Raw genomic sequence first — 26,984 nt, forward strand, 5'->3', positions numbered from 1 at the left:
TCAGCCAGGCCCCACCATGCTTAGGGAAAAACAGCATCCTGAAATATTCACAGTTCAAACTGATGACTTCTCAGGGTTTCAAAACACGATAGTGCTGATGGCTCCGGAGCAGCTCCACCAACAACCATGGTCAATTTGGGTAATTCTGGTTTTCTTTTGAAGATAGAAAATTAAGAACTTCTCCCTTAGAAGTCTGTCACCAGGGGAAGAATGGAACTTGAGCATGTTGTGATAGCTTTAAAACCAAGGCTGTGTGCCAGATCTGTGCCAAGCCTCATTCTTACAAATAATAGCAGGAACCGGCAGTCTGGTAATTAGCCTACATCATTTTGCTGTTAGTGTGACGTTCTTGTCACTAATCATGTCGCAGGCCAATCAGTTCCTTACCCTTGTGGGCTGTCCCCGCCTTCATGTCCCACCAGCACCTGGAAAAGCTTAGCAGGGCTGAAGAACAGTGAACAGCTGCCACCAGTGAATCATAGTTTAAAAAGAGTTGAAAATAGGCGATTATCCTCTTAACCCACAATTTAGTGGATGCAGCGGTGTGACTTCCCACAGATCCACCTCCAAGTCTCCTAAGCCCCTTTCTTCTGTCATTTCTGTCTTTGGTTTCCTCCCCAGGGTGCCTCCATCCCTGCCTCTCTTTTCCTTTTCCTCCCCTGCATCTCCTTCTGTTCCCTTTCCCTCTCTCCCTCACCAGTTTCCATTCTCCAGCCTTTCTCCTCTGATGGTTTCTTTCTTTTCCCCATGAAAGGACACCTGTAGAAGGGAGGCATTAAGCCTGGTATTTGTATTTGAAGCAAGAGCTTTTTGCCTTGTTCTTAACTTAGGCAGCATGTGAACCACTCCCATGCTAGGGAGTGAGTCATGTGTCCTGGAATCAGTCATGTGTCCCGGAAGTGCTTCCAGCAGCTGCTAAAGACCTCTGCCCTATGAGGTCACTAGGAGTTCTTTCATTAAGTGAACTGAGTTAGGGTTTGTACAAGTTGAAAATTTTCGCAGTCCCTGATACATGTTAATCCTCCATGAGATTTCTCTTATTGTTCAATCAGTACCATGAGTTTTCCTGGTCATGGTACTGCATGACCAGTCTTTAACAGAAATGTTGGCTTATAAACTCTCCTTCACACATTTACTATGGCTGAGTATTGCTAAGCACACATTGTTCAAAGGGTAGCCTAGTATAGGAGAAGAAAGAGTTCTGTTTAACAGAAGACTGCATTCTGTCCCAGTCCAGTCCTGCTGGGTACTTGGTGGGACACTTGTAGCAATTAGCTCAACTTGGGATCCTCAGTTTCCAGCCTCAGTTGTTGAGTGGTAATTGTGATCAGTGAAAACACCTTGAAAGTTACACTTTGTCACACAAAAGCAAGATAGTAGCCACAACTTTGCATCCTTTCATTAGATACCTCCAAGATACACCTGGGGGGAAACAAATTCATCTAATTAAAGTATTATTTGGTGCCCTAAATACATGAAACTGACCCATGAATATTTTTATTATCAAACATTTTAAGCAACCCAAGTTTATTCAGATAGGTGCAAAAAAATCATTAAATACATTAAGAGTTGTAAACATGTATGTATCTTATATGTCCCGAGACAGGAAACACATCAGTAATTGAACATGGAAAATTAATATAAAGAATTACTAAATTGGTGAAAGGGAATTAACTCTATTAGGGGGTAAAGATAACTCTAAATCAGGCTGTGCCCTTGGGCAAAATCTGGCTGCTGCCTGTTTTTATAAATAAAGTTTTATTGTAATACTGCCATGCCCATGTGTGTACTTATTGTCTGTGGCTGCTTTTGTGCCGCAATGGCAGAGTTTACCAGTTGTGACAGAAACTGTAAGGCTGGCAAAGTCCTTTACAGAAAGAGTTTCCGACTCCTGCTGTAAGGATACAAGAAGAGTAAATGCGGGAACAGAGATCCCCAAGGAAAGAACAAACTGGGAAGAGCCTCTCACCACTACCCAAGGCAGAGATTCAGGCCTCGCTCGAGAGTGTGGTTGTGGCCCAGGGATGGTGGATGGTGGCTAAGGTTGCTGAGGTCCTGTGGGCTGGAGCTGGTGGGCAGGGAGCCACCCACTGGGGGGAAGCTGCTGAAGGGGTGGCAGCAGGACTCTTTAGATGGCTGTCCACAGGGATGCCAGTCCAGCTTCTTGGAGGGCATGCCCTTTGTAGAAAGCCATCTGACTGCCCTGCTGTAGGAACAAAGTCAAACAAAACCCCAAACCTAATAACGTTGGCACCTGGGAACAGCCCATTCTCAGCAGTGTCCCTCCACGCCCCTCACTGTCCAGGACTCAGAGTGCACCTCTGCCTTCTGACAGTCTGAAGAGTCATGGGCCTTACCTGGGGGGAGTGGAGCCAAGGGCCCTGTGCAAAGGGGGCTGCACCCAGCTGTGCCTGTGCCTGGGCAGGCAGCTGGGGTTGTCATGAAAGAGTCCCCCTGGCCCGTGGTTATGGGGTAGCCACCATGTAAGCCAGGGAGAACATGGTGTCTTCCCAGTCTGGAATATTGGTCCATCTGACCTCTTTGTAATGGAATTTTAGAAAGTTATGTGCGTATTTGGGTTTTATTAGGAATATGGTTACGGTTCCTAGGGAAAATGTTATTAATCACGACATCCATTCATTTTGCCAACAATCATTTATTGGCTGGTTACTCTGTGCAGTGTGACAAAAGAGTGAATCTTTTTTTTTAATTAAAATAGTTTGAAAAATATTTTCTGGGCAATTCTTATTTAAAAATAATTTGTATAAAGTTCTTTTGCCTTTTTTGAATGTAAAAACAGTTTACCGTTACTAGCATTTTACTATATAGCTTTAATTTTTTGGGCTTCGCATATTTTTAGTCTCTGTCCACATAACACATATTTTACTTAATTATAATAATTGCGTACTCATTTGGGCATTGCTTTTTTTCTTAGCATGTCAAAACATCTTTATAGAGTCTTGTTAAATCAAGTAATTGGAGTTAAATATGAGCATGTATCTGTGTAACAGGCAAAGCAAGTTGACTGCTACTTAGACAACTCCAGAATCTCAGCAGCTGAACACAGTAGGTGTTTCAGTTCTTGCCCCTGGGGCATTTCAGTGCCTGTTTGAGCAGGCGGTCTTCTGCAAGGGGATTCAGGACCCAGACTCTTTCCATCTTAGGCTCCATCCTTTCCTCAGGCCACCCAGTTCAGTATTGGATCCTGTGTGCGTGGCTGCAGAGGGAAGGGGGAGGGACCACATGGAAGGCTTTTGTGGGCCCAGATGAGGCCCCATCTTTTCTACTCCAGTAAAATTGGTTAGAAGACAGTCACGTGGGCACACCAAACCATGAGGAGGCTGGGAAATGTGGTCCACCTGTATTGGAAAGGAGACAGGTTTTGGAAACAAATAGCAAGCCTCGGTCACAGTTGCCAATTTAGATGCCACATACCAAATATCTTTAATATACTTCTTATATACAAATTGTCATTTTTAATACATAAAGCATTTATTGAGATTGTGTATATCAGATGATTATAGTTTCAAAAATAATCTTCTGGTAACTGTTGACATAATGGACTTAGTTCCTTTTTTTTTTTTTTTTTTGAGATGGAGTCTTGCTCTGTCACCCAGGCTGGAGTGCAGTGGCGTGATCTCAGCTCACAGCAACCTCCACCTCCCCAGTTCAAGCAATTCTCGTGCCTTGGCCTCCCGAGTAGCTGGAATTACAAGCATGTGCCACCAAGCATGGCTAATTTTTATACTTTTTGTAGTGAAAGGGTTTCACCATGTTGGCCAGGCTGGTCTCTAACTCCTAACCTCAGGTGATCCACCCATCTCGGCCTCCCAAAGTGTTGGGATTACAGACGCGAGCCACTGCGCCCGCCCTGGACTTAGTTACTTCTGATAACATCTTCTATATGCCTATTTTAGCATTTGGCTTACTATAATATAGTTAGTTGAATATGTATCTTTATCCCTGACCTAGCCCAGTCAATGCCTCATATGTGGAAAGTGAGCCATAAACAAGGTGGCAGTGACTGGCGATAGATAAAGGGATTTTAACCAATAGATCTAACTTTGGAAATAGCTAGAAAAGCCATATTCTCTTCTTCCCTACTTACTCGTTACCTCTTTCTCATGCTCAGTGCATGCTAGGGATGGACGTCCCCATCCCCTAGGATTCGCCCATGAGCCCGGGTTTAAGTAGTACCTGTCCCCGTGGCTCTGACCCAGCTGCTTGCCTGGTTTGGGCTCAGCTCATTATCTTTCTACCTTTGGGTATTACATATTAAGTATAAGTATCTGGGGATAGGGAGGGATATTTTGAGACTCAGAGAAGGGTGTCTTGGAGCCTTGTCTGAAATAATGAGTCCTGTGCATACGTTTAGGCCCTGGGCCAAGAAGGGATGGTATTGTGGCTGGAGCCATTCTGGGCATCTGACCTTGACTGCAGGCCGTGGCTGGACACCTAATCAGGGCAGCTCTGGCAGATTCTAAGGCTTGGAAGGGGACATATCTAGTCAGCGATGACCCAAGAAATGACTGGAAGCTCCACCAGAATGCAGAGCTTCCTTTGTGCTTAAATAACTGAACAAGCATCACTCTGTATAGCAGGACACTATCCAGTATTTTTTTGTCCCTTTGGAAACAACTCTTATTTCTGTTTCTTTCTGTTAGCAAAACTAGCACACTCTAATTGTAGAAAATACAAAACATAGAGTAGAGCATATTAAGTTCTTTATCTTAAGAAATGGCATTTGTTTATGAGAATGTCTTGCTTATCTTTTCACCTTCCAGGCAAAGCCAAAGCTAATTGAGCCACTCGACTATGAAAATGTCATCGTCCAGAAGAAGACTCAGATCCTGAACGACTGTTTACGGGAGATGCTGCTCTTCCCTTACGATGACTTTCAGGTAAGTAACGTTATGTTTCTATCCATAGAACCATGTGTTTGATGTTAACAAACAGTATTTTTCTATGTATTGATTTATTATTTGGTTAGTTAATTTTTTTTTTTTTAAGACACAGTCTTGCTCTGTCACCCAGGCTTGAGTGCAGTGGTGCCATCTCGGCTCACTGCAACCTCCGCCTCCTGGGTTCAAGCAATTCTCCTGCCTCAGCCTCTCAAGTAACTGGGATTACAGGCATGTGCCACCATGCCTGGCTAATTTTTGTATTTTTAGTAGAGACAGGGTTTTGCCATGGTGGCCAGGCTCATCCCGAACTCCTGGCCTTAAGTGATCTATCTGCCTTGGCCTCTCAAAGTGCTGGGATTACAGGCACGAGCCACCGTGCCCGGCCTAACTGTGATTTTTAAAAGATGAAAATAAGATGTTATTTAAGAAAGAAAAGTTATTTTATATTCTTCCAAGCATCCTTCATGAGTTGATAATTTTTAATGGTATTAGTTTTGCATATTAATTGTAAGTATGCAAAAATGTGTGTGTGTGTGTGTGTGTCTTGAATAAAAGTGCTATACTCTGTCTGGGCTGATTTAGTGGGCACAAATGCCTTTGTGTCTTTTGAGACTTGTTTTGATTTAGATTTTTTGGCCAAGTACCTTAGAATCTTAATGATGGGCTTTGCTGGGGAGCAGTGGGAGATTTTGTCATGCATTTTTTTAGGATGGCACTTTGGGAGCCTGCCTTCAGAGACCCTGCACTGTGTGTGGACTCCCAGCAAAGGGTTCAAGGTTAACCAGGAATGTCCTGAAGTTTACCTCTCTAGTGTAATGTGGGTGCTCTTCCTTGGAAGAAATGTGGAGGACTCAGCACAGCTCCTGCTGTGTGCTGCTCTTTCAGGCTATGGCCTGTGGTTAAGAGACTAACAAGAAGCTGTGAGGCTGCTGAGGAGTGAGAAGGACGTTCTTCCTCCGGGAAGCCCAGTGGTGTTAAATGCCTTGCAGCGAGTCACCTGGGTCCATTTGGAGGTTCTGGTTACTTTCCTTGCTCTCCTGGGACCTAATCCTGGCACTTCTTTCTACTCTCCTCTGGTGCTCTTAGTTGGATGCTTCTCTACCTGATGCTGTTACCATTTAAGCCGTGTCATTTGTGAATCGAGCTGCCTTATACTATTTTAAGCTTCACTGATTCTTTGTTGTTTGATTTCAAAAGTGTTATATCCATGTACAAAAAGATAAATGAGAGGGAAAATTGAAATAATTGACATGAAAAGCCTCCCCACACCTTCTCTCTAATCCCACCCCACAGAACATAACTTACTGTATACAGCTCTGTGCATACTTCATTGTCTTTAGAAACTTCCATGCTAATAGCAATTGTTAAATTATGATCCTTGAAGTTTTTTCCCCTACCAAATTTAAGAGACTCCAGCTTACAACAGAGGTGAGAATTTTCACAAATGTTCACTCTTTCTAACTTGCTAGGGATACATGAGCCCCAAAATGATTATTGTTTAGTTCTGTCCTGCAGAAAAGGAATGCCCATGGGAATGAAATTGACCACTCATGTGGTGTTGCTGCTAAAGTAACTGGTAAATGGGTTGAGGTCATGCCAAAAAATATCATGCTTTGCATTCTTCATTATGTGACTAAACTGCACAGGAACGGGCAAATAAATGGGAACCTCTGAATGACGGCTTTTGCCTGTGATTTGGCAACAAATGAAAAGCAAAATCAAATGATTATAAATTATACTCCATGTTGACAAGATTTTCCTGTAGTGTTGTCTGAGGAAGCTAAAGGTTATCTCAAATTTCTCCCAACATGAAGTATGTGGTCTTCTTGGTATTAATTAGAGTAACAACTGTTTTGAGTTTGCAACCTAGAATGAAAAATTGTCTTTGTATGACTGAGATAAAACTGCTTAAGAAACAAACCAAAGAAACAAGATACAGTTAGTTGAGTATCATCTTATCCCAAGGGAACAGGATACCTGGATGTTTAAGGAGTTGCAGAATCAGACAGTTTAAACTTTGAGAAAACTACTGTGTCCCCTTTGCTTTTAACTACTCTGGTGATACCAGATGCAGATATTCTAGGAAAGGCAAAGAACTCACTAGCATTTTGTAGGCTAAGGAGATGAGCAAATATTATTTTCTGTTTGGGGGGAAGTTTTCCTAGAGATTTAGGAGCTTGAATTTGAGCTTTGATTCTCATCACAGGAATTGTGATGGGCCCCAGTGAAGTTTGCGTACAATTATTTGTTTTCTTATAGACTCCCGCTTTCTCACCAGTTAAGGCCGTGTACTCTGTACTTTCTAGTTAAATTGTCTCAGTGATGTTATTAACTGTCTAATTAGCTGGATGAGTGAAAGGTCTTAGCAGTGCCACAGATTCCTTCTCTCTCTGTTTTCTTAGGCAGAATAAGAGCAGAATTACTGTATTATTAGAGGCAGAGGGAACAAATTAGATCGGGAAAAGTGTTTTATTTCATATGGAAAAGTAATACCAAGTTGGTTAGGAAATGGCAGCAGCAAAACGCATGCTGAGGGGTGATTTACTGCACTTAAATAATTAAGCAATGTAAGTTAACTATTAAAATAATAGAACTTGGTGTACATTTCTGCCAAATATATTTGAAATGACAATTTACTAAAATATAAGCATGAATAGTGGTGATGCTTGTGTACATTTTTCAAGTAGGCACATGTTGATCTTGAGCCTTTATTGGTCCAATCCTAAAGGTATCTACATATTCTGTGAAAATGAGTTGTGTCAAGAAAAGATTTGCAGGTTGCATGTAGTTGCCTGAGGATGACTGTAGAGCATTTGCTACAACAGCAGCAAAGAAGAGAGACATGAAGTAAACGTGAATTTTTAAAAATCAAAAGAATAGGCCAGGCGCAGTGGCTCACGCCTGTAATCCCAGCGCTTTGGGAGGCTGAGATGGGCAGATCATGAGGTCAGAAGTTGGAGACCAGCCTGGCCAATATGATGAAACCCCATCTCTACTGAAAAATACAAAAATTAACCGGGCATGGTGGTGCGTGCCTGTAATCCCAGCTGCTCGGGAGGCTGAGGCAGAAGAATCACTTGAAACCGGGAGGCAGAGGTTGCAGTGAGCCAAGATCGCGTCACTGCACTCCAGCCTGGGTGACAGAGCGAGACTCCATCTCAAAACAAACAAACTAACGGAAAAAAATCAAAATAATAGTTCCCAGCCATCAGGATATTGATGAAGTAGGCCAGGCACGGTGGCTCATGCCTGTAATCCCAGCATGCTGGGAGTCGAGGTGGGTGGATCACCTGAGGTCAGGTGTTGGAGACCAGCCTGGCCAACATGGCAAAACCCCATCTCTACTAAAAATACAAAAATTAGCCAGGCGTGGTGATGGGCGCCTATAATTCCAGCTACTTGGGAGGCTGAGGCAGGAGAATCACTTGAACCTGGGAGGTGGAGGTTGCAGTGAACAAAGATCGTGCCATTGCACTCCAGCCTGGGCGACAAGAGGAAAACTCCATCTCAGAAAAAAAAAAGGGAATATTAATGAAGTAAAGTATATGTGATCGCCATGGCCAGGGACAGGAACACCAAGGGGCCTGCAGCCGTCACTAGCTGATGGCCCTTCTTTTTGCAGAATCAGATCCTGTTGCTTGGGGGATCTCTGCCATCTCTGCTTTGGCTTCATGGTTCTCCTTGCCAGCAGGGTCTTCTCTTCTAGATCTTTCCTACCCTTTAGAGACCACTTGAAATCCCATATTGTCTGAAGCTATTTAAGTCCACAGAAACTTTTTACCCTACTCTCTCAGTTCCTTTCCTACTGCCTGTCTGCACTGTGCACATAAACACTTGAGTATGTGGTCTTGGCCCTTCACAACCTGCTTCTTAGGCTTCTTGCGTGCTGCAGGTGTCCCCCCACCCCATGCTGTGGTCCTGAGAAGGGCTGGCTTTGAGCCTCTGTCCTCCCACCCACCTGCCCACCTCCACATGCACAAAATGCCTTCCTTGCTAGGTGCTAGGGTTGAATACCCATTGCTTACCTTACTAATTAGTAAAATTTTTACAAGAATTAGGTTATTTTTCTTTGATTCATCAAGTAAATATTAATACTGTTTGGAACATGTGGCAGTCCCAGTGACTAGATTTGTAAAAGTGTTTGCAGGATCAATGATTCGGTTTGGCAGAAGTAGGTAATTTCTAAAATTAAAAAGTGCAGGTAAAACAGGGACTGGAGAGTATTTTTTTTTCCATTGATTAATAAGCCTTTATTTTTCTTATTGTTTTGTCATCTTACCCAGTTTATTTGGCATAAATGTGAGAACTTACTTTTTCCTTGAGCAAAGTTAGAGGTAAACTTTAACAAGCAGTTAGACAGAGGTAATGACCTTTAGATTAAAAGGCTTTAAGTCAAGCTGTATAAGTTGACTTGTCACTTAAGACATGATGAGCCTCTGTTTAACTGAAAGTCAAGCCCAGGACGCCCGCCTTTTCCATCAAAGACATGGGATTTGGATGGCAGTTGACTATTGATTTCCAGTGACGATTCTCCTTCAGGTGGGAGTATTTTTACCTGATGGTCCTGTTGGTGGGGACATTGTTAACCCTGTGATTAACTCACTGAATCTTCATCTGACTTTTAAGCTCCTTGTATCCTGACTTGTTACACAGCTTACTAATGCTTGTGCAACTATGTAAAGTGATAGAATGTGAGAAAGGTAGTGATTAGTAAGAATGTTGGAAGAAATTTATGCTACCATTCATATTTCATAAAAATTAGACTTTAGTGTCTGGTGTAAACAAACAGAGGATAGAGCTTGTACAGAAGGATAAAAAGAGCATGTTGGGCCGGGTTCGTTGGCTGTAATGTGCCTGTAACCGCAGCACTTTGGGTGACCAAGGTGGGAGGATTGCTTGAGCCTAGGAGTTCAAGACCACCCTGGACAGCACAGCAAGACCTCGTCTCTACGAAAAATAAATTTAAAAAAATTAGATACTGGAAAGATGGCAGAGCAAGAGCAAAGAAAAATCCCTTTGGTTCCAGAAAATCTGAAAAAGAGGAAGGCTTATCAAGCCCTGAAAGCCACTCAGGTAAAGCAGGCACTTTTAGCAAAGAAGGAGCAGAAGAAAGGAAAAGGTTCATGTTTAAGTGACTGGAATCATTCCTACATGATTCCCGGCGGCAGAAATGCGACAAGGTGTATCTCGGACAACTAGAAGTGAAACCTCACGCCTTGGAATTGCCAGATAAACATTCCTTGGCCTTTGTTTTACGCATCCAAAGAATTCATGGTGTGACTTTACTGGTGCAGAGAACCATTACAAGACTTTGCCTGAAGAAAATTTTTGGTGGTATCTTTGTAAAAGTCATCCCCCCAGAGCCTAAAAACGCTGCTTATAGTAGAACCTTATGTGACCTGGGGATTTCCAGTCGAAGTCTGTCCAAGAACTCATTTTGAAACATGGACAAGCCAAGGTCGAGAATGAGACCATCCCTCTGACAGACAACGCAGTGATTGAGGAGCACCTGGGGGAGTTTGGTGTCATTTGCCTGGGAGACCTCACTCATGACATTGCCTTCCCAGGGAAGTATTTCCAGGAGATCTCATGGGTCTTGTGCCTTTCCCACTTCTCGGTGGCCCATCGTGCTACCAAGAATAGAGTGGGCTTCCTCAAGGAGATGGGCTCACCTGGTTATTGGGGTGAACACATCAATCAGCTCATCCACCAACTGAACCTGATCCAGAATATCTGAAAGCACAGTGTAGTGCAAGCACGTGTTTTGGGTTTTTTTGGAATTATTACCAAGTATCTTCAGAAAAGATTATTTCCTGCTTAATCTTCAAAAACCGGAAAGGAAGGGTCAAAGAAAAGACAATCGCTTATGTTTGTGGCAGGCACCTCTCATCACAGTCCAGTTCCAAGGAAAAATTCCAGCGTTTTTTACATTGGCTGCTGCCTCATCTGAAATCAGCATTTGTCATGGAGGAATAGAGGAGGGAGTTCTGCTTAGTTGCATCTTCTGTCTTGGGGTTTAATACTGTGAATGAGTAACTCAAGCTTATGTACAAGGCTCCCTAAGACTCCTGTAATAGTGGACCAAGCCCAGGGGCATAATTGAATCTGGAGGTTCCTGGGGCCTTATTTTGAAGACTTGAAATACATAGGAAGGAAGGCACAAAAATAAATACTCAGTTGTCTCTGAAAAAAAAAAAAAATTAGCTGGGCATGGTGATGCACACCTGTGGTCCCAGCTACTCAGGAGGCTGAGGTGGGAGGATCACTTGAGCCTAACAGGTTGAGGCTGCAGTGAGCCATGATTGTGTTGCTGTGGTCTGGCCTGGGTGACAGAGTGAGACCCTGTCTCAAAAGCACGTTGTATCCCACTTCTAGATATATGTGCCAAAGACTTGGAAGCAGGGACTCAAAGAGAGATTTGTTCACCCCTATTGAGATCAGCATTATCTACAGTAGCCGAAAGGGGGAAGTAACCCAAGTGTCCGTCAAGGGACAAATGGAGAAACAAAATGTGGGATTTACATCAAATGGAATATTATTCAGCCTGAAAAGGGAAGCAACTCCTGTCCCATGTTACAATATGGATGGACCCTGAGGGTATTATGCTCAGTGGATAAGCCAGTCACAGAAGGACAAATACTGTTCAATTCCACATATGTAAAGTCCCTAAAGAATCAAATGCATCAGAGGCAGAAAGTAGAATGGTGGTTACTAGGGATGGAGGTGGGGAGCAATGGGGAGTTATTGTTCAATGAGAACAGAGACGCAGTTGGAAACATGAAAATAATTTTGGAGATGGATGGTGGTGATGGTTGAAAAATGAGAATGTACTTAATGCCACTGAACTGTACACTTAAAAATGGTTAAGATGGTATATTTTATGTTTTATGTATTTAAAAACAACAATTTTTAAAAAGCATAGGATTTCATTATAGGATTTCTGTGCTATATTTATGGGTGGGAAACTGTTGTCATCCTTAGAACTGTTTGCAAAATGAGGTCGAGGAGTGAGTCCTTAGGTGCTTTTTCCACTGATACTCATGGTGTATTACCTATATAAATGTCTTAGCAAGAGAACTGAAAAGAAACGATAGGAGTGCAGACCAAAGATTATTCATAATTGACAATCTTAGAAATTTTACTTTTTGGAAATGTTTGAATACAGGAGAATCCTAGAGTGTTCTCAGCATTGTATAGAAAAATGTGCTCGCTCCATTTCCCTTTCAATAACATCCTGAATTTTATTTTTCCTCTGGTTCTTTTCCTCTTCTACTTACATAAGACTGATAATGATCTACAAATCACTGACATGGAGAGGAAGCCATGCCTGCTGCTTACAAAGGCCTGGAAGTCCCTGATCTCATTTCCCATCTGTGCTTTTGAAAAGAAAAAAACTTATTTTCACGATGTTTTGTCCTCACTTTTTTATGATATACAGCCAAAAGAAAAAAAAAGCCCTCAATACTTTGTTTTTGGCTTTTTATTGAAAAATGCTGTTTTCATAAGTTCCTTGAAATTTTTATCAGTTAGAGTTCAGTGGCCAATAGTGTAACTTTCTGTGAGCGTTGTAGTTTCTGGGATACTAGTTCATGTCTAGACTTAGACCTACTGAAAAATCTGGATAAATTATTTTTCTGGGCTGGGCGCGGTGGCTCACGCCTGTAATCCCAGCACTTTGGGAGGCTGAGGCGGGCAGATTACCTGAGGTCAGGAGTTTGAGACCAGCCTGGCCAAGATGGTGAAACCCCATCTCTACCAAAAATACAAAAATTAGCCGGGCGTGGTGGCAGGTGCCGGTAATCTCAGGAGGCTGAGGCAGGAGAATCGCTTGAACCCAGGAGGCGGAGGTTACAGTGAGCCAAGATTGCGCCACTGACTCCAGCCTAGGCAATGAGAGCGAAAGTCCGTCTCAAAAAAAAAAAAAAAAAAAAAAAAAAAAAAACAACTCTGAATAGACACTTCTAAACCTCCAGGAGATGAGAATTTTAATTCTAGTTCAAGTAATGCCTTTTACAGGAAATAGTGATCGCTGTTTTTTTGTTTTGTTTTGTTTTGTTTTAATTATCATCACATAGTCCTTAAAAAGAAAAGCTTACTTTTCAGGTAGCACTGATCAGCTGAGCTTAAGGGTATATTTATTTAACTTATGTTTATTCTTAAACAACTTGTGAGAGGACTCAGCTTTGTGAGGTACTTGGAACCATGAAGATAAGCTAGGATCCTTGCTTTTCAAATGCTCATAACTTAGGAGAGGAGATAAAGGTGTGTCTTAATATTAATAAGCAGGGGACTAGGACCCGTGTCATGACATAAATCTAGTCCCATGGGAATCTATTGTGGACGTATTGTTTGAGAGCTTAGTGGAACACCCAGGTGCTAGGAGCTCTTGAAGTGGCTGGAAACGCGGAAGTCCAGCCCTGAGAGAAGTTGTGTTTAAAAAGGAAGATCTGGATTCATCCACAGAAAAGTGAGACAGGCAAGAAAGGGGCCGAGAGCATGACGGACTGAAGCCTGCGCTAGTGCCTTCATTTAGGAAAAAGCAGGGGAAGCAGAGACAGAAGTTAGGATAAGAATCAGGAAATGGAGAAGAAGAGTTGGAAGAAGGCAGGCAGAGAGGGCAGACAGTCTCGCTGCGGCTAGGGAGTTCCCGAGAAAGGGCGGTGGAGTTGGTGACTGGGCAGGGGTAAAGAAGTGAGTGGGAAGACACAGGTTAAGAGTAAGCTGGAAACAGAAAAAGGAATCAGAGTGACTCAGAGCAGTGACAAGGTCTGCGGGAGGTTTTACCAGGATTGGGAAAGGAAGAATGAGCTGAGCAGGGTGAAACCCAGGCATGGGGAAGAGATCGAAGATACAGGATAATGTGGTCTCAGTTTTGAAGCAAGGCTCTTCATGGGGTCTCAGGGGAGGGAATTGAGGGTTTTTTAGGGGAAGAGTTGAGGAAGGAGAGATACTGCCAGCTCCAAATGGAAGGAGAGGATTGTGTATTGAAAAGTGTAGTGGCAGATTGTGCTGAGGGCGCTAATGTCAAGCTGGCCTGGGGCAGGGGGAGCTTGGGCGAGTAAGGGTTTGGAAAGCAGGCCATGGGGAGTGGCAGGGGGAGCAGCAAGTGTCATCAGCTTGTTCTCCCCCGGCTGGAACCATCACCACAGCCTTTGTCTGTCCCTCTTACCTGGATTAATGCGAGAGACTTCTCAAGTCTTCTCGGTTCTCTCCTTGCCCTCTTCCAGTGGGTCCCAACAGTGTAGCTAGAGAGGTTGTTTAAAAAGCGAGTCAGAGGATATCATTCCTGTGTTCAGAATCCCCCAGCAAAGGCCTTACAGTGACCCAAGGGTCCCTGTGACCTTGTTTCCCATTTACTCCCAGGCCTTGTCCCAGCTCGCCTCTCCCACCACCTGCTGTCTGTCTGCAGCCACACTGGCCTCCTTGGGCTCCTGTCTCCCTCCTGAGGCAGGCTTCTGGCTTGGGACCTATCCTCTCCCTGCAAATTCTTTACCTGGCTATCTCTTGCCCCCTGCAAAGCTTTTTCCAAATCTGACCTTTCCAGTGAGGCTGCTGACTGCTACACCTCCACCCCCCTTTGGCCTTGCTGGTCCTCTCTACCTTGCTCTGATTTCTTTTTTCTCTCCCTGTCTCTTATGAGCTTCTCACACTGGTATATGTTCTTGCTTCTTACATAAACTCCAGGAGGCAGGGATCTTAGTTTTTAAGCATGTGGAACAAGTGGTAGATATTCAATAAATATTTGTAGAATTAAACAAATGAATTATCAACCAAGAGGGGGGTCTTTCCACTTAAGATTTCAATGAAAACCATTAGCCTTGTTGGAAACGTCAGTCACCTGGAAATAGAGAAGAGAAAGGATGGATGGCCGTGATGGTGGCAGGATGTGGGTGAGAGTGAGTGACCCAAGGTCCTAAAATGACCTCCCAGGGAGTCGAGGCTGGAGAGTCTTTGGAGGTGGACCCTGGACTGGGAAAAGAAGATATTAGAGGGCCCAGAGGATGAAGGAGCAAAAATACTTGGTGTGGGGTAGTTGGAGGGGCACCAGGGCACACTCAGGGAAGGGACGTGTCAGTGTCTGAGAGCTCACGGGAGGAAGGTGTGGTGACGACATGGACCATGGCTGAGACTTTAGACAGCTCTTGGGTGAAGAGAATCAGCATGTAACAAAGCATTAAATCATTTGGAAGAAATCCAGAAAATCGTAGATGTACATTCAGGCCAACTACCAGGCCTACTAAACGCCAATCAGATATAAAATCTAATTGAAGTAAGAAGTTAAGGGTAGAGCTCTTCAAGTGGCTATTTTGAGCATTTAAACTTGAGCTGGATTCCCAGGTCCCTGGAAGATGTATGTTGCAAGCTTTCTCATTAGAAACACTGTAGGAAAAGGAAGTGATTTACGAACATTTAGAATCATTGTTTCCTTGACTGATTCATTTGTTCTTTAATTTGTTTAAAACCATCTTGCTTAACTCACCAAACTTCAAGAATATCAGCATTCGACTGTGCAAATTCAGTGTTATTTTCCTAAACTGAAGGAAGTGTTAAGGATGAAAATTGCTTCTGAAAAACAACTTCTATGCCTGAGTCCGAATCAGCAACCACAGAAACATATTGGGAAAGCATAATTAACTTTGTATTTGTGCCAGCCTTTCTAAATGAAGGTGGAGGCCTGATAGGCTAGGAGGATGATCTGGCCATGACCCTGCCATTCTTAAGTGAGGTTCAGCTGATGGGCACCTCACAGGGTTCTCCTGTCTTTCTCGCCGCTCCAAAGGTATGCCTCTGCAGCGCCATGCGCTGTTACAGGCAGGGGAGGGTGTGTGGGCGGCTGTGTCCCCATGTGCCCTGGCATAGGACCGTAGGGGATGTGGTTGAACATGTTACGCGGGAGCAGGGCACGCACATGGAACACAGTGTAGCGGTGCCCTCAGGAGCCAGAGAACTCAGCGGAACCGTGATGCCTCTTGCTGAAACAATTAGGGTACAAGATCAGTGTGTTGATTTTTATGTTTACAAAGTATTTCATCATTTTCTTTATTTTTTTTCCTCAGCCTGCTGAGGGTAGTAACTTTTTTTTTTCTCCATATAGTGGACACTGTGACATGATTTTTGCTCCATGTTGTGGTCAGGAAAACCTAGGATCAAGTGGGGAGTTGACATTAACTACATATGTAACTAGATGAAAGCACACACGTATGAAATACCACCTGTATACATCAAGTGAATGTAAGATGTTATTCTCTTATCTTGAATGAAGGATATTGATGAACCCATTAGTCCATCATTGTATATTTGTGTTCCCCATGAGAGGTCACATTCTTCTTTTCTTTTTAAAATAACATTTAGCTGACATTTTAAATATGTCAGAGAGAATGGTGAAATTCTACAGTTGGTGGAACTGGATAAATGCAGACCATATTTGTAAACCAATGAGGGATAGAAGGACAATTTTGTCTATGTGATTAGTGTATATGTCTTAGGATATTAAAGAAGATCAACAGGCATGGATAGAGGAAGATTTGAACTAAGGATGATATCTTCCGTCGGGGTAGCCTAATCAGATGGAAATTTACGACATATATACTGTGTCTCCAGCATTCATTGCTATCCCTCTTTATTGTGATTATTTGTAACTATGAAACTGCTTATTTTTCCCCTAAATAGAAAATAAAGCCTCCATGAGAATAGAAAGCCATAATTTTTTTTTAATTGTAAACCATACTTTTTTGAAAATTCATGTTTACATTTGCCAACGTTCCTACAACACTATTTTATCCATGGTAGGCACTTAATGGGTATTACACAAATGGATGGATATGAGAACTTGGCACCAGTGGCCTTTGAGGTCTTTAGAGCGTATCTCAAGGTGGCAAATCATGGGAGCAGAAGAAAAGGAGCCACAGTATGTATGCATGCAAAAACAAACACACACAAACCACGAGTCTTTAAAGGAAATGGAAATCCAGGTTTTGGCCTCAGAATTCCTAGATGTCATTTAACATATTACCAGGCACAAAATCTCTATGGTTTCTAAAACAAAAACGAGTCCTGCTATGTCTGTATCTCTGCCTTTTTCTACCAGGGTTGCCTGAAAGAACCTAGATAATACTGAGTGTGTCCCACATGGGTTTGAGCAACACTCTCGAGTGTGTGCACGAGATCCAAAGAGGACAGATTCAGTAAGTTCATCAAAGTCCACTGATGTCAGAAATCCTAGAGTCAGAGTGCCTTCCCCATCTGCTTGGCATTATATCTACAAAACTGACTCTCCGCTGGGTTTGAAGTAAGACTCTGGATGACAGCCCAGGAGCTGAAATGCTGCTCTGATAGGAGCAGCGTGGCACTGGTCAACTCGGAGGGATTTGAATGAAATTATACTCAGTGCATAAGTGAAGCCTTACATAGGGATGATGGGTGGCACATTAGGGAGTATGTCTTCCTAAGACAAGTCCTGAAGGAAAGTTCATTGGTATGTCGCGATGTGTAAATACAGTCATGCACTGCATAATGACCTTTCAGCCAACAATGCTGGTCCCGTCAAATTATAATGCTGTATTTTACCATACCTTTTCTGTGTTTAGACATGTTTAGGTATACACATACTTCCATTGTGTTACGTCTCCCTGCAGTAGTCAGCACAGTCCCATGCTGTACAGGTTTGTGGCCTAGGAGTAATAGGCTACACCCTGTAGCCTAGGTGCGTGGTAGGCTATACCGTCTAGGTTTGTGAGTACACTTTATCACGTCTGCACAAGGACGAAGTCACCTACTGATGCATTTCTCAGAATATATCTTCAGAGTTATGCAACACATAACTGTGATGGACATGTTTTAACTTGAAGCATATCCACTGTTCTAGATGTCCATACAAAATTATGGTCCTTTTAGCAACTAAAATAGAATTCTAAAGAAAGACAACCGGCCGGGCGCGGTGGCTCAAGCCTATAATCCCAGCACTTTGGGAGGCTAAGGCGGGTGGATCACGAGGTCAGGAGATCGAGACCATCCTGGCTAACACGATGAAACCTCGTCTCTACTAAAAATACAAAAAGTTAGCTGGGCATGGTGGCAGGCATCTGTAGTCCCAGCTACTTGGGAGGCTGAGGCAGGAGAATGGCGTGAGCCCGGTAGGCGGAGCTTGCAGTGAGCCGAGATCGCGCCACTGCACTCCAGCCTGGGTGACAGAGCGAGACTCCGTCTCAAAAAAAAAGAAAGACAACCAGAGACACATACAGACAACTGGAAAACAAAAGAAAGTACACTTACTTACACCTACCTCAAGGTTGAGTGGAATGCGCATGAAAGAGTTGGTAGGTGCTCTAGACACTAGAGGTAGTGACGGGACCCAAGATGTAGTCATATGTCCGCAGGGGTTTTCACTCAGGTCTATCTCTTATTACTCTGATCCTTTCATAAGTTATAAACCTTCCTAAAATGCACTTTTCTTAATCTGTAATTCATTTCAGATTAAGACATTTCAGACATTTCAATGTCATTTCAGACATTTCCCCTAAAATTTGGTCCTCACAGATGTTTGAGAATCCAAAGAGATACCACCATCCAGGAGACCTCTGCATGCCCTTGCTGCTGCCCTTCCATTGGTGGGGAGACGCTGGGTCACTAGGGAGCTTATTACAACCTCTATTCTCTCCTCTAGGGAATGTCATTTTATTTTTGAGGGTGGCTGTTTTTAGTTGCCACCCTCACCTTTAGCTGTTCAGCAGGCTGAATCCCTTACTAAACGGGAAGCCAGACATGCCACTTGGGCCCCGAATGACCACAAGGCTACTCCTGGTTTTCTGGGTAACTCTCCTGTCCTCAGCTGTGCAGTAGTACTTAGGAAGTGATTTTAAAATTGCTTCTTTGTAAGACCAAAAAAATATATGATTCTTTACAAAAATGCACTTAATTGATAACTAGTATTAAGGCTTCTGAGCATTTATGTTGCTTAGTTTACTGCATTTTAATAAACAATTGTGTGTGCTCTTCCATTTGAGGGATTTGAGAAGGTAGCAGAATGAAATTCATATGACCCTCAAAGGTCTACTGAAATCTGACTTTTTAGGAAGCAGTACATTATTTGGTGAAAGGAACTATCTGAAGTCTCACGTGTTGCTGAGACGCTGTTTCATTTGGAACCTCATGTGATCTCACAACTAAATTGTGCAGTCCCTCTTTTAAAGTCCCAACTTCACATTTACTCAGCAACATTCATCTTGTGTCAGGTGTTCTGCTGGGTACTGGAGAATTAAAGATGAATAACATGGTCAGATTCTCAAGTCTGGCAGGAGACACAGAAGTATCTTTGAGTAATCTCAGCAGAATGGTATGTGTGCCTGAGACCAGTCTGAGCAACTTGGTGCCAGTCAGAGGGGCCTGGTGCATTAGGGAATCAGAAATAGTCCATGTTGCTGGATGGTTGGAGAAGGGCAGAAGAATCCAGCAAAATTAGTACGGTTGGTCACAAAAGGTCTTAGGTCATGCTGAGGAGTTTGGATTTTATTCTGGTGACAATGAGGCGTCATTGAAAGAATTTCAGCTGAGGCATGATGCTGTCAGATGAGAGATTTAGAAAGACAAATGGCAGCTGTGCAGAGAATAGATAAGAGAGATGATAGAGGGAAGATGGGCCTACTGGTTAGGGTGCTGCGCTGTGGTTTGTGCATTTTTGTACTTTGTACTCTGTACTTTGACATCAGGCAGAGTGAAAGGTGGCTCTGTTGAAGGACCAGAGAAAGAAATGGGGGACCATGCAGGTGCCCGTAAAGAGGAGCAGTTAGAGAAGCAGAGAAGGCCCCCCCACCTCAAGACCACCCAAAAAGATGGATTATAGAATCTGTGTTAGGTGAGCTTAGGCTCAAATAGTCCATGAGAAATGTATAATTCTCTGCTCGTATCAAGACTCAGCCCAGCCCCTGCAGTGAGTCACGCCTGTAATCCTATCACTTTAGGGGGCCAAGGTGTGACAACTGCTTGAGCCTAGGAGGTCAAGGCTGCAGTGAGCCATGATCACACCACTGCACTCCAGCCTGGGCAACAGAGCGAGACCCTATGTCTTAAAAAGCAACAACAACAACAAAAACGCAGCCCTTGTAATGTTTTAAATGTGTTCCTTGGGAATTGGCTTTCATTAAATCCCTTCCAGAAACCTGAATGGAATTCCTTCTTCAGCCTCTCTGTCCTATGCTTGGTCATTTTCTTAATTATTAGCGAATTAAACATGGAGGCTCTTTAGGCAACGGTTCCCTGAAAATGGAATTTGTCTGACATTAATAGAACATCGTGGGTTAACTGCCAAGACATGAACTGTGAGGTGAAATGTGGGAACGCCCTGTGTAAATTTTAGTTTCTAGTCTAGCTTGGTACTGAATCCTCTCAAAAAGCAAGTCATATGCTCTGAAACAAATGCATCTGCCAGATACTTGGAAAGGTTTCATCACCTCTGCGCTCAGCAAGTTTCAGCGATGTTTGCAGAGTTGTTGAATAGTAATGTTTGATACTGCACTCACTACAAAATATTTACTGTGCAGACCAGTGCAACTATGTGGGGTTTCCAGCAGATAACAAAGGGACATAATTCTGCAGAGATGTGAGGCACCATGCAGTTTGGCTGAGGCCTAGAGACAAAAGGAAGGAACTCTTGGGAGCCATCTAAGAGTAGCTTGCAATCGGAGATAACTTTAGAACATGGACATGGAGGCTATCCATTTGGCCCAGCTGAGAACAATAAAAATTGAACCTAGGGTCAACTCGGTGAGGGAGATAGGCCAGGTCCAGGGAATGCTCCTGTAAGAGCTCAGTCATGCTTGGACCTCCTGGGCTTTGCTTTTTGGCTGCATCCAGGTCCCCCCATCTCCTGAGCCCTGGCCCCGCCCCAGGCCCACCCTAAGAGCTGCCCTTCCTTCAGCAGATTCAAGTACTGTTTCTCTGACAAATGCATAAAGTCCTCAGGTGTTTGAAGGGATAGTTCTAAGTAAAGGAAAACAAGCACAAAAATAAGCACAAGCATGGATGCTTTACATGAGATTACAAAGAGGAGAGAGGGTTGATGGCTCCACAGCTAAGCCTAAGGGTAGACTGGAATTGATGGGGTCTGAGGCTGCTGGGCTTCTCTAACAGGTGGTCACTGTGGACCCCGGGCTTCCTTCTCTTGGATTTTAGGTCATCCTCAGTCCTCAGAGAATAGACCATCTTAGAGGCAGGACCCCAGGTACCCTGAAATGCCCCTCCAGCTCCCTGGGTTTGCAGTCCTGCTCTCACTGACAGTTTACTCCTAAAGAGAAGCATCTTCCCCTCTCCTGACTCAGTGTCTCAGTTGGAGTGCGGTGGTCTCCCCTTTCTCCGGGCTGGCTCTCGAGAACTACCTGGGAGGCTGCTGGGTACTCCCCATCTCTTCCTGCCTCAGAGCCTGTGCTCCCCTTTTGGACTGTCCCTGATATTTGTTTCTCTGTTGAGGAAGGAAACTCTCAGCTCTCTGCTCCTTTGAACAGCAGAGCTGTGGAGACACTCTGTCAGCGGTTCCAGCAGCTGGCTCAGGTTACAGCCCACCCGCTTCTCTGGGAGATTGTCTTTAGCTCATTGTTCATATGGTCCCAGGGCAAGGGTGGGCCTATTGTTGGTCTTTTAATTAAAATTTTATAAAATATGGTGTTTTAAATATCCCATGGATTTGCATACTTCCCACCAGGAATTAAGAGGGCTATTTTGTTATAGTTTAAGCCCATTGTAAAGTAATTAATAAAAAATCCAGTGCCATGAGTTGAGAAGGTTAGAAAAATAAGATAAATCTTTGTTAATACTCACTCTTATATTTATTTAAATCTACGTAGTGAATCTTCCCTCCTTTTTACCCCACAATTCTTTCCATAAAGAAAAATAATTAAGGTAATGCAACTGTGATTCAAAGCAAATATGGTATTCATCTTTTTTCTTTTTTCTGGATGCCTTTTATGTTTTAGTTTCTTACAAAGCAGTTTCCAGCACTCAGATAAACCATTTGAGAGGAACAGACTTAGAATTCCATATTCATAGAACTGTGGGATTTTTAAACCACAAAGGAAACCTAGAGATCCTAGAAGAGTGTTCTGTGGATGTGGAAAGTTCAAATATCCCCCAAGACTGCACAGCTAATTAGAGGCAGAGCTGGGGTAAGCACTCAGGTTTCCTGGCTCTCAACTCAAATCTCTTTCCAATATCATTTCTCAAATTCTAACATCGGAAGTTGACTGAAATGATTCGCTTCACATTTCTTGTGGTTTGAAACATGAGCTTCTCAGAATCTCCAGCTTCAGTGGGGCCAGGGTACCGTGTTGGCTGCCACCGATGGAGGCCAGACAGAGCCCCGGCCAGGTTGGGGTCAGGAATGTAGTTAGGAGAGAGGGATTCCACATTTAAGCTGCAGAGAGAGCAGTGAGTGATAACAGAAGCAAGAAATGCCAGAGACCCCAGGGGTCGGCCCAGGTGAGGAAACAGGTACCTCCACTCACTCCCTTTAAGTGGGCCTGCCCTGCTGCCCAGGGCTAAGTGGCTTCCCACAGTGGCTCAGAAACATCACAGTAACCCCAGTGTTTGGAGGGGATCATTTCAACTAAGAGGAAAAAACTTTTTTTTTTTTTTTTTTTTTGAGACGGAGTCTCGCTCTGTCGCCCAGGCTGGAGTACAGTGACCGGATCTCAGCTCACTGCAAGCTCCGCCTCCCGGGTTTACGCCATTCTCCTGCCTCAGCCTCCTGAGTAGCTGGGACTACAGGTGCCTGTCACCTCACCCGGCTAGTTTTTTTCTGTTTTTTAGTAGAGACGGGGTTTCACCGTGTTAGCCAGGATGGTCCCGATCTCCTGACCTCGTGATCCTCCCGTCTCAGCCTCCCAAAGTGCTGGGCTTACAGGCTTGAGCCACCGCGCCTGGCCTTTTTTTTTTTTTTAAGTAAAAAGGATCTATTTGAAATTTGTCATTCCAAACTAGACTTGGAGAAAGTTGTAAATTTCACTCTTTTTATTCTGGGAGCAACTCTGTGCTTCTCTAGCTCATTCTGTTATAAAAAAAGAAAAAGCAAAAGCAAAACAAACTGTCCCATAAATATTGAGACTGGGGCTCTCAGGTGTCTGTGCATCCTCATATAAGCCCTTTGGGAAAGGATGTCACCCCATTTTCTTCCTTTTTAATTATGCCTGTGATTTTGTGGAACTTCCTGTAAGACTCCTGTCCATATTTGCTGAAGGTAACTAAGAATTTCTTAGTGCCAAAGGCTACATGTTTAACCTAAGTAATGATACTGACTGAAAATAATTTGCCTTCTATTATAATAGCTAGGAAAGGGCTTTTATCCATCTATCTTTCTATCTGTTGATTATCTATCTGCCTTTTTTTTTTTTTCTTTTTCCTTTTCTTTCTTGCAGGTGCATACCTTGGTAAAGGGCTTTTATTTTGAAATTATGTTTATGCCGTGAGATTTCTATCCCAACAGTTATCTGAGATGCTAGCAATGTTTAGATTTAATTTTCAGACACATATTACACTAATTATGGTGTCAAATGTACAGATTTCTTAGCAGAATGGAAATGGTTTGTTTCCAAACATAGAAATAGAACTGGTATGCTTTGAATGCCCACCTTGATGTTGATTTATATAAAGTGGATATAAAGGGTATAAACCCATCTTTTAGCAGAAATATGATTTTAACTGATAGAAAAGTAGAAAAGAATACCACAGCTATGAAAAAGAAAACTTGGCTTATTGTTGAGAAGGGCTTTAGTGCTTTTGGAGTATAAATCTCTTAGTATTGACTTGGACTTGTCTATAAGCCAAATAAATAAAACTATAGAAATTTAATGTGAATCAGTTTGGCATAAAGTAGATGATTATCCGAATATGACTTTTAATACATAAAATCTGTGGAGAAATTAAAACAGAGCATTCACTCATGCTGTAGTCTTCCCTTGTTAGTTTCTATAATGGACCAGATAACTTTTTGTAATAATAGGGGAAGAAAACTTATATGCAAGTAATGGTTGTTATTGGTAGATTCCTAGTTCTGTCTCCATTGACTGTTTTATTCATTTTTTTTTTCTTTCTTTTTTTTTTTTGGGTTGAGACAGGGTCTTGCTCCATCACCCAGGCTGTAGTGCCGTGGCCTGGTCACAGCTCATTGCAGCCTCGAACTTTTGGTCTCAAGAGATCCTCCCATTGCAGCCTCCTGTGTAGCTGGGACTCCAGGTGCATGACACCATGCCTGGGTAATTTTTTTATGCTTAGTAGAGACAAGGTCTCATTATGTTGCCCAGGTTAGTCTTGAACTCCTGGTCTCAAGTGATCCTCCCACCTCGGCCTCCCGAAGTGTATTTACTCATTCTTGAAACATTTATTGAGTATTTAGCACATAGCTAGAAATAGGAAGACGTATCTCTTGTTCTCAAAGGAATTTGCAATCTGATGGGGTAAAGAAGGGCATGTGGGTACAGGAGAGGTTTAGATAATGGAGTTAGGGTTGACTAACTGTTCAGACAGGTCTCGGAGTGGTTTATAAGGTCACCATGGTACAGGATCAGACCTCAGGTTTGCAAGTCCAAAGATGGAATTTGGTCACCCAGAATGTTTCAGGCTCAGGGGAACTGCCTTGTTGCAGGCAACCCCACAAGAGCACAAACCAGAATGTCATTTTATTAATATGCATTGAGAACTAGAATTCACAAGCAGATCAGAATATTATATTGGCTGTGTATTTTCTCCCAGTAGGAAAGTCTAAATGGGAAGCATATTATAAATAAGTGGCTCGGTGAGACTGTACTCAGAGCAAAGGCAATGAATTAGAAGACCTTAGCAGCTGATGGTATCAAACATTGACGGCCCCATTGGTGCCAAGCCTGGTAGTCCTCCCCTCCCCCATGGGTCCAGCCTAGTAGGTTCCAACCTTTCTTTTATTATTTATTTATTTATTTTTTGAGACAGGCTCTCATTCTTTCACCCAGTCTGGAAGTTCAGTGGCATGGTCTTGGCTCACTGTGACCTCCACCTCCTGAGTTCAAGCAATTCTCGTGCCTCAGTCTCCGAAGTAGCTGAGACTACAGGCATGCACCATCACGCTGCCTGATTTTTTGGTAGAGATAGGGTTTCACCATGTTGGCTAGGCTGGTCTCGAACTCCTGATCTCAAGTGATCTGCCTGCCTTGGCCCCCACAAAGTGCTGGGATTACAGGTGTGAGCCACCGCGCCCAGCTCCAGCCTTTCTCTTAAACAGTGATAGAGACACTGACAGAATTCCTGCAGCCATGGAAGCCTGGTTCTTTCTGTAGGCCTATTCTTATCCCAGATGTGGAATTTTAGTGTTGTTTAATTCAAGGTCAGTGAGAATTCTAGGCAGTTTTTCCTTTGACTTAAGTTTTTGGTTCTAGGACTTAATGGATTTATTTATTTATTTATTTATTTATTTATTTATTTATTTATTTATTGGCAAAGAGTTAATCTCATTCATTATATCTTAATTTTGTGCTTTGAACTTCCCAAGGGCAAGTTTATCTCCATGTTTCTCTTAGTTTTGTACTGAATGTAACTTGTGCTCATCCTTTACAATTTAGCTTAAGCTAATTTTAGCTTTCCCTCAGTGTACCTTTTCTTGATGTCCTCTTCTCTACCTTATTGAATTTAGACTCCCCTATTTTTTCTCTCATATCATCCTGTGCTTCTGTACTCTTTTCTCTATACTCTTCTGTACTTATCATACTCTAATAATTATTTCCTCATCATTCTCTTTCATCAGACTGTAAGTTTTAAAAGAATAGCAACTGTATTGTATTAAAGTTTGTGTCTGCAGCTGCTAGCTCAGTGTCTGGAAGAAGGTAGGGACCCAGTAAGGTGTGGATAGATGGATGGATGGATGGATGGATAAAGTAATATTTATGCTGAGTCCTTAAATGATCAGTAGAATGTTTTTCATAAGACACTACAAACTACTCTCAAGATCCAACAGGCATTTACTGTATTACTTGACCTCTTTCGTGGCATTGAGTAGAACGGAGACTGTGGAAACGAGATTGTAGCATAATGTATCTCCTCAGTGCTTCTGTCTTAACTCTGTAGTGTAGCTAGTATTTGAAATCCATTTTCATGAAAATGGCAGTATTCTTCGGTACTGTAACTTGAAGGTGTTCTTAGTGTCTTACAATCTTGTTTTGGTTTTCTGTTGTTCAGTAACAAACCACCCCAAGTAACTTAAGACAATAATTTTTTATTTTTTGCAATTCTAAAATCTGGTCAAGGCTCAGCTGGGTGGTTCTTCTGTTTTACACTGTAGGAACTGGAATGTCCAAGATATTTCCTCGCTCACATTGTGGTATCTCGCCTGGGGTAGCTGAGACCAGCTGGGGGATGGTGGGGCATCTTGTATATATCCTCTCTTTATGGGTAGCTTGTACTTCCTGTTACCATGGTGGTCTCAAGATGATAGAACTTCTTATATGGTGACTGACTTCCAAGAAGGAGGTAGTGGAAGCTCCCAGTTTTTCTAAAGGCTAGGTTTGGGCCTGGTGCGGTGGCTCATGCCTATAATCCCAGCACTTTGGGAGGCCAAGGTGGGAGGACTGCTTGAACCCAGGAGTTCAAGACCAGTCTGGACAAAATAGTGAGACCCCCATCTCTACAAAAAATATAAAAATTAGCCAGGCATGGTGGTTCATGCCTGTGGTCCCAGCTATTTGGGAGGCTGAGGTGGGAGGATCACTTGAGCTCAGGAGGGTGAGGTTGCACTGAGCTGTGATTGCCCCACTGCACTCCATCCTGGGTGACTGAGTGAGATATTGTCTCAAAAAACACCACCAACAACAAAGGCTAGGCTTAGAACTGATAATCATTCCTTCTATCTCATTTTGTTGGTGAAAGCCAGCCCAGATTTAGGGAGAGGGGAGACAGACTGTGCCTTTTGGTATGCAGAGCACTATGCATAGATGAGGAAGGATAGCAGCCATCTTTGGAGATTTTCTGAAAGAGATCGAATAGTGTGTAGTTCAAGACATGCACGAAAAAATGGCACTTATTCTATACTACATATGCACTAAAGAAGCACACCTAGTTTAGTTTAATTGG

At 43.1% G+C, this 26,984-nt stretch overlaps 1 protein-coding gene and 1 pseudogene across 5 annotated transcripts in view; both read left to right on the plus strand.

Annotated features, from left to right (window-relative positions):
- The window catches only part of DOCK9 (dedicator of cytokinesis 9), a 299,398-nt gene that overhangs the window by 129,158 nt on the left and 143,256 nt on the right, over positions 1 to 26,984 (plus strand). For all 5 annotated transcript variants that reach the window (XM_023218031.2, XM_023218032.2, XM_023218035.2 and 2 more), the window contains exon 2: positions 4,785 to 4,901. In XM_023218031.2, the coding sequence (XP_023073799.1) occupies positions 4,785 to 4,901 (117 nt within the window). The remainder of the gene's footprint in view (positions 1 to 4,784; positions 4,902 to 26,984) is intronic.
- LOC111546598 lies at positions 9,891 to 10,641 on the plus strand (annotated as a pseudogene).

Source organism: Piliocolobus tephrosceles, chromosome X (genome assembly GCF_002776525.5).
Source record: "Piliocolobus tephrosceles isolate RC106 chromosome X, ASM277652v3, whole genome shotgun sequence".
NCBI classification, from domain to species: domain Eukaryota; kingdom Metazoa; phylum Chordata; class Mammalia; order Primates; family Cercopithecidae; genus Piliocolobus; species Piliocolobus tephrosceles.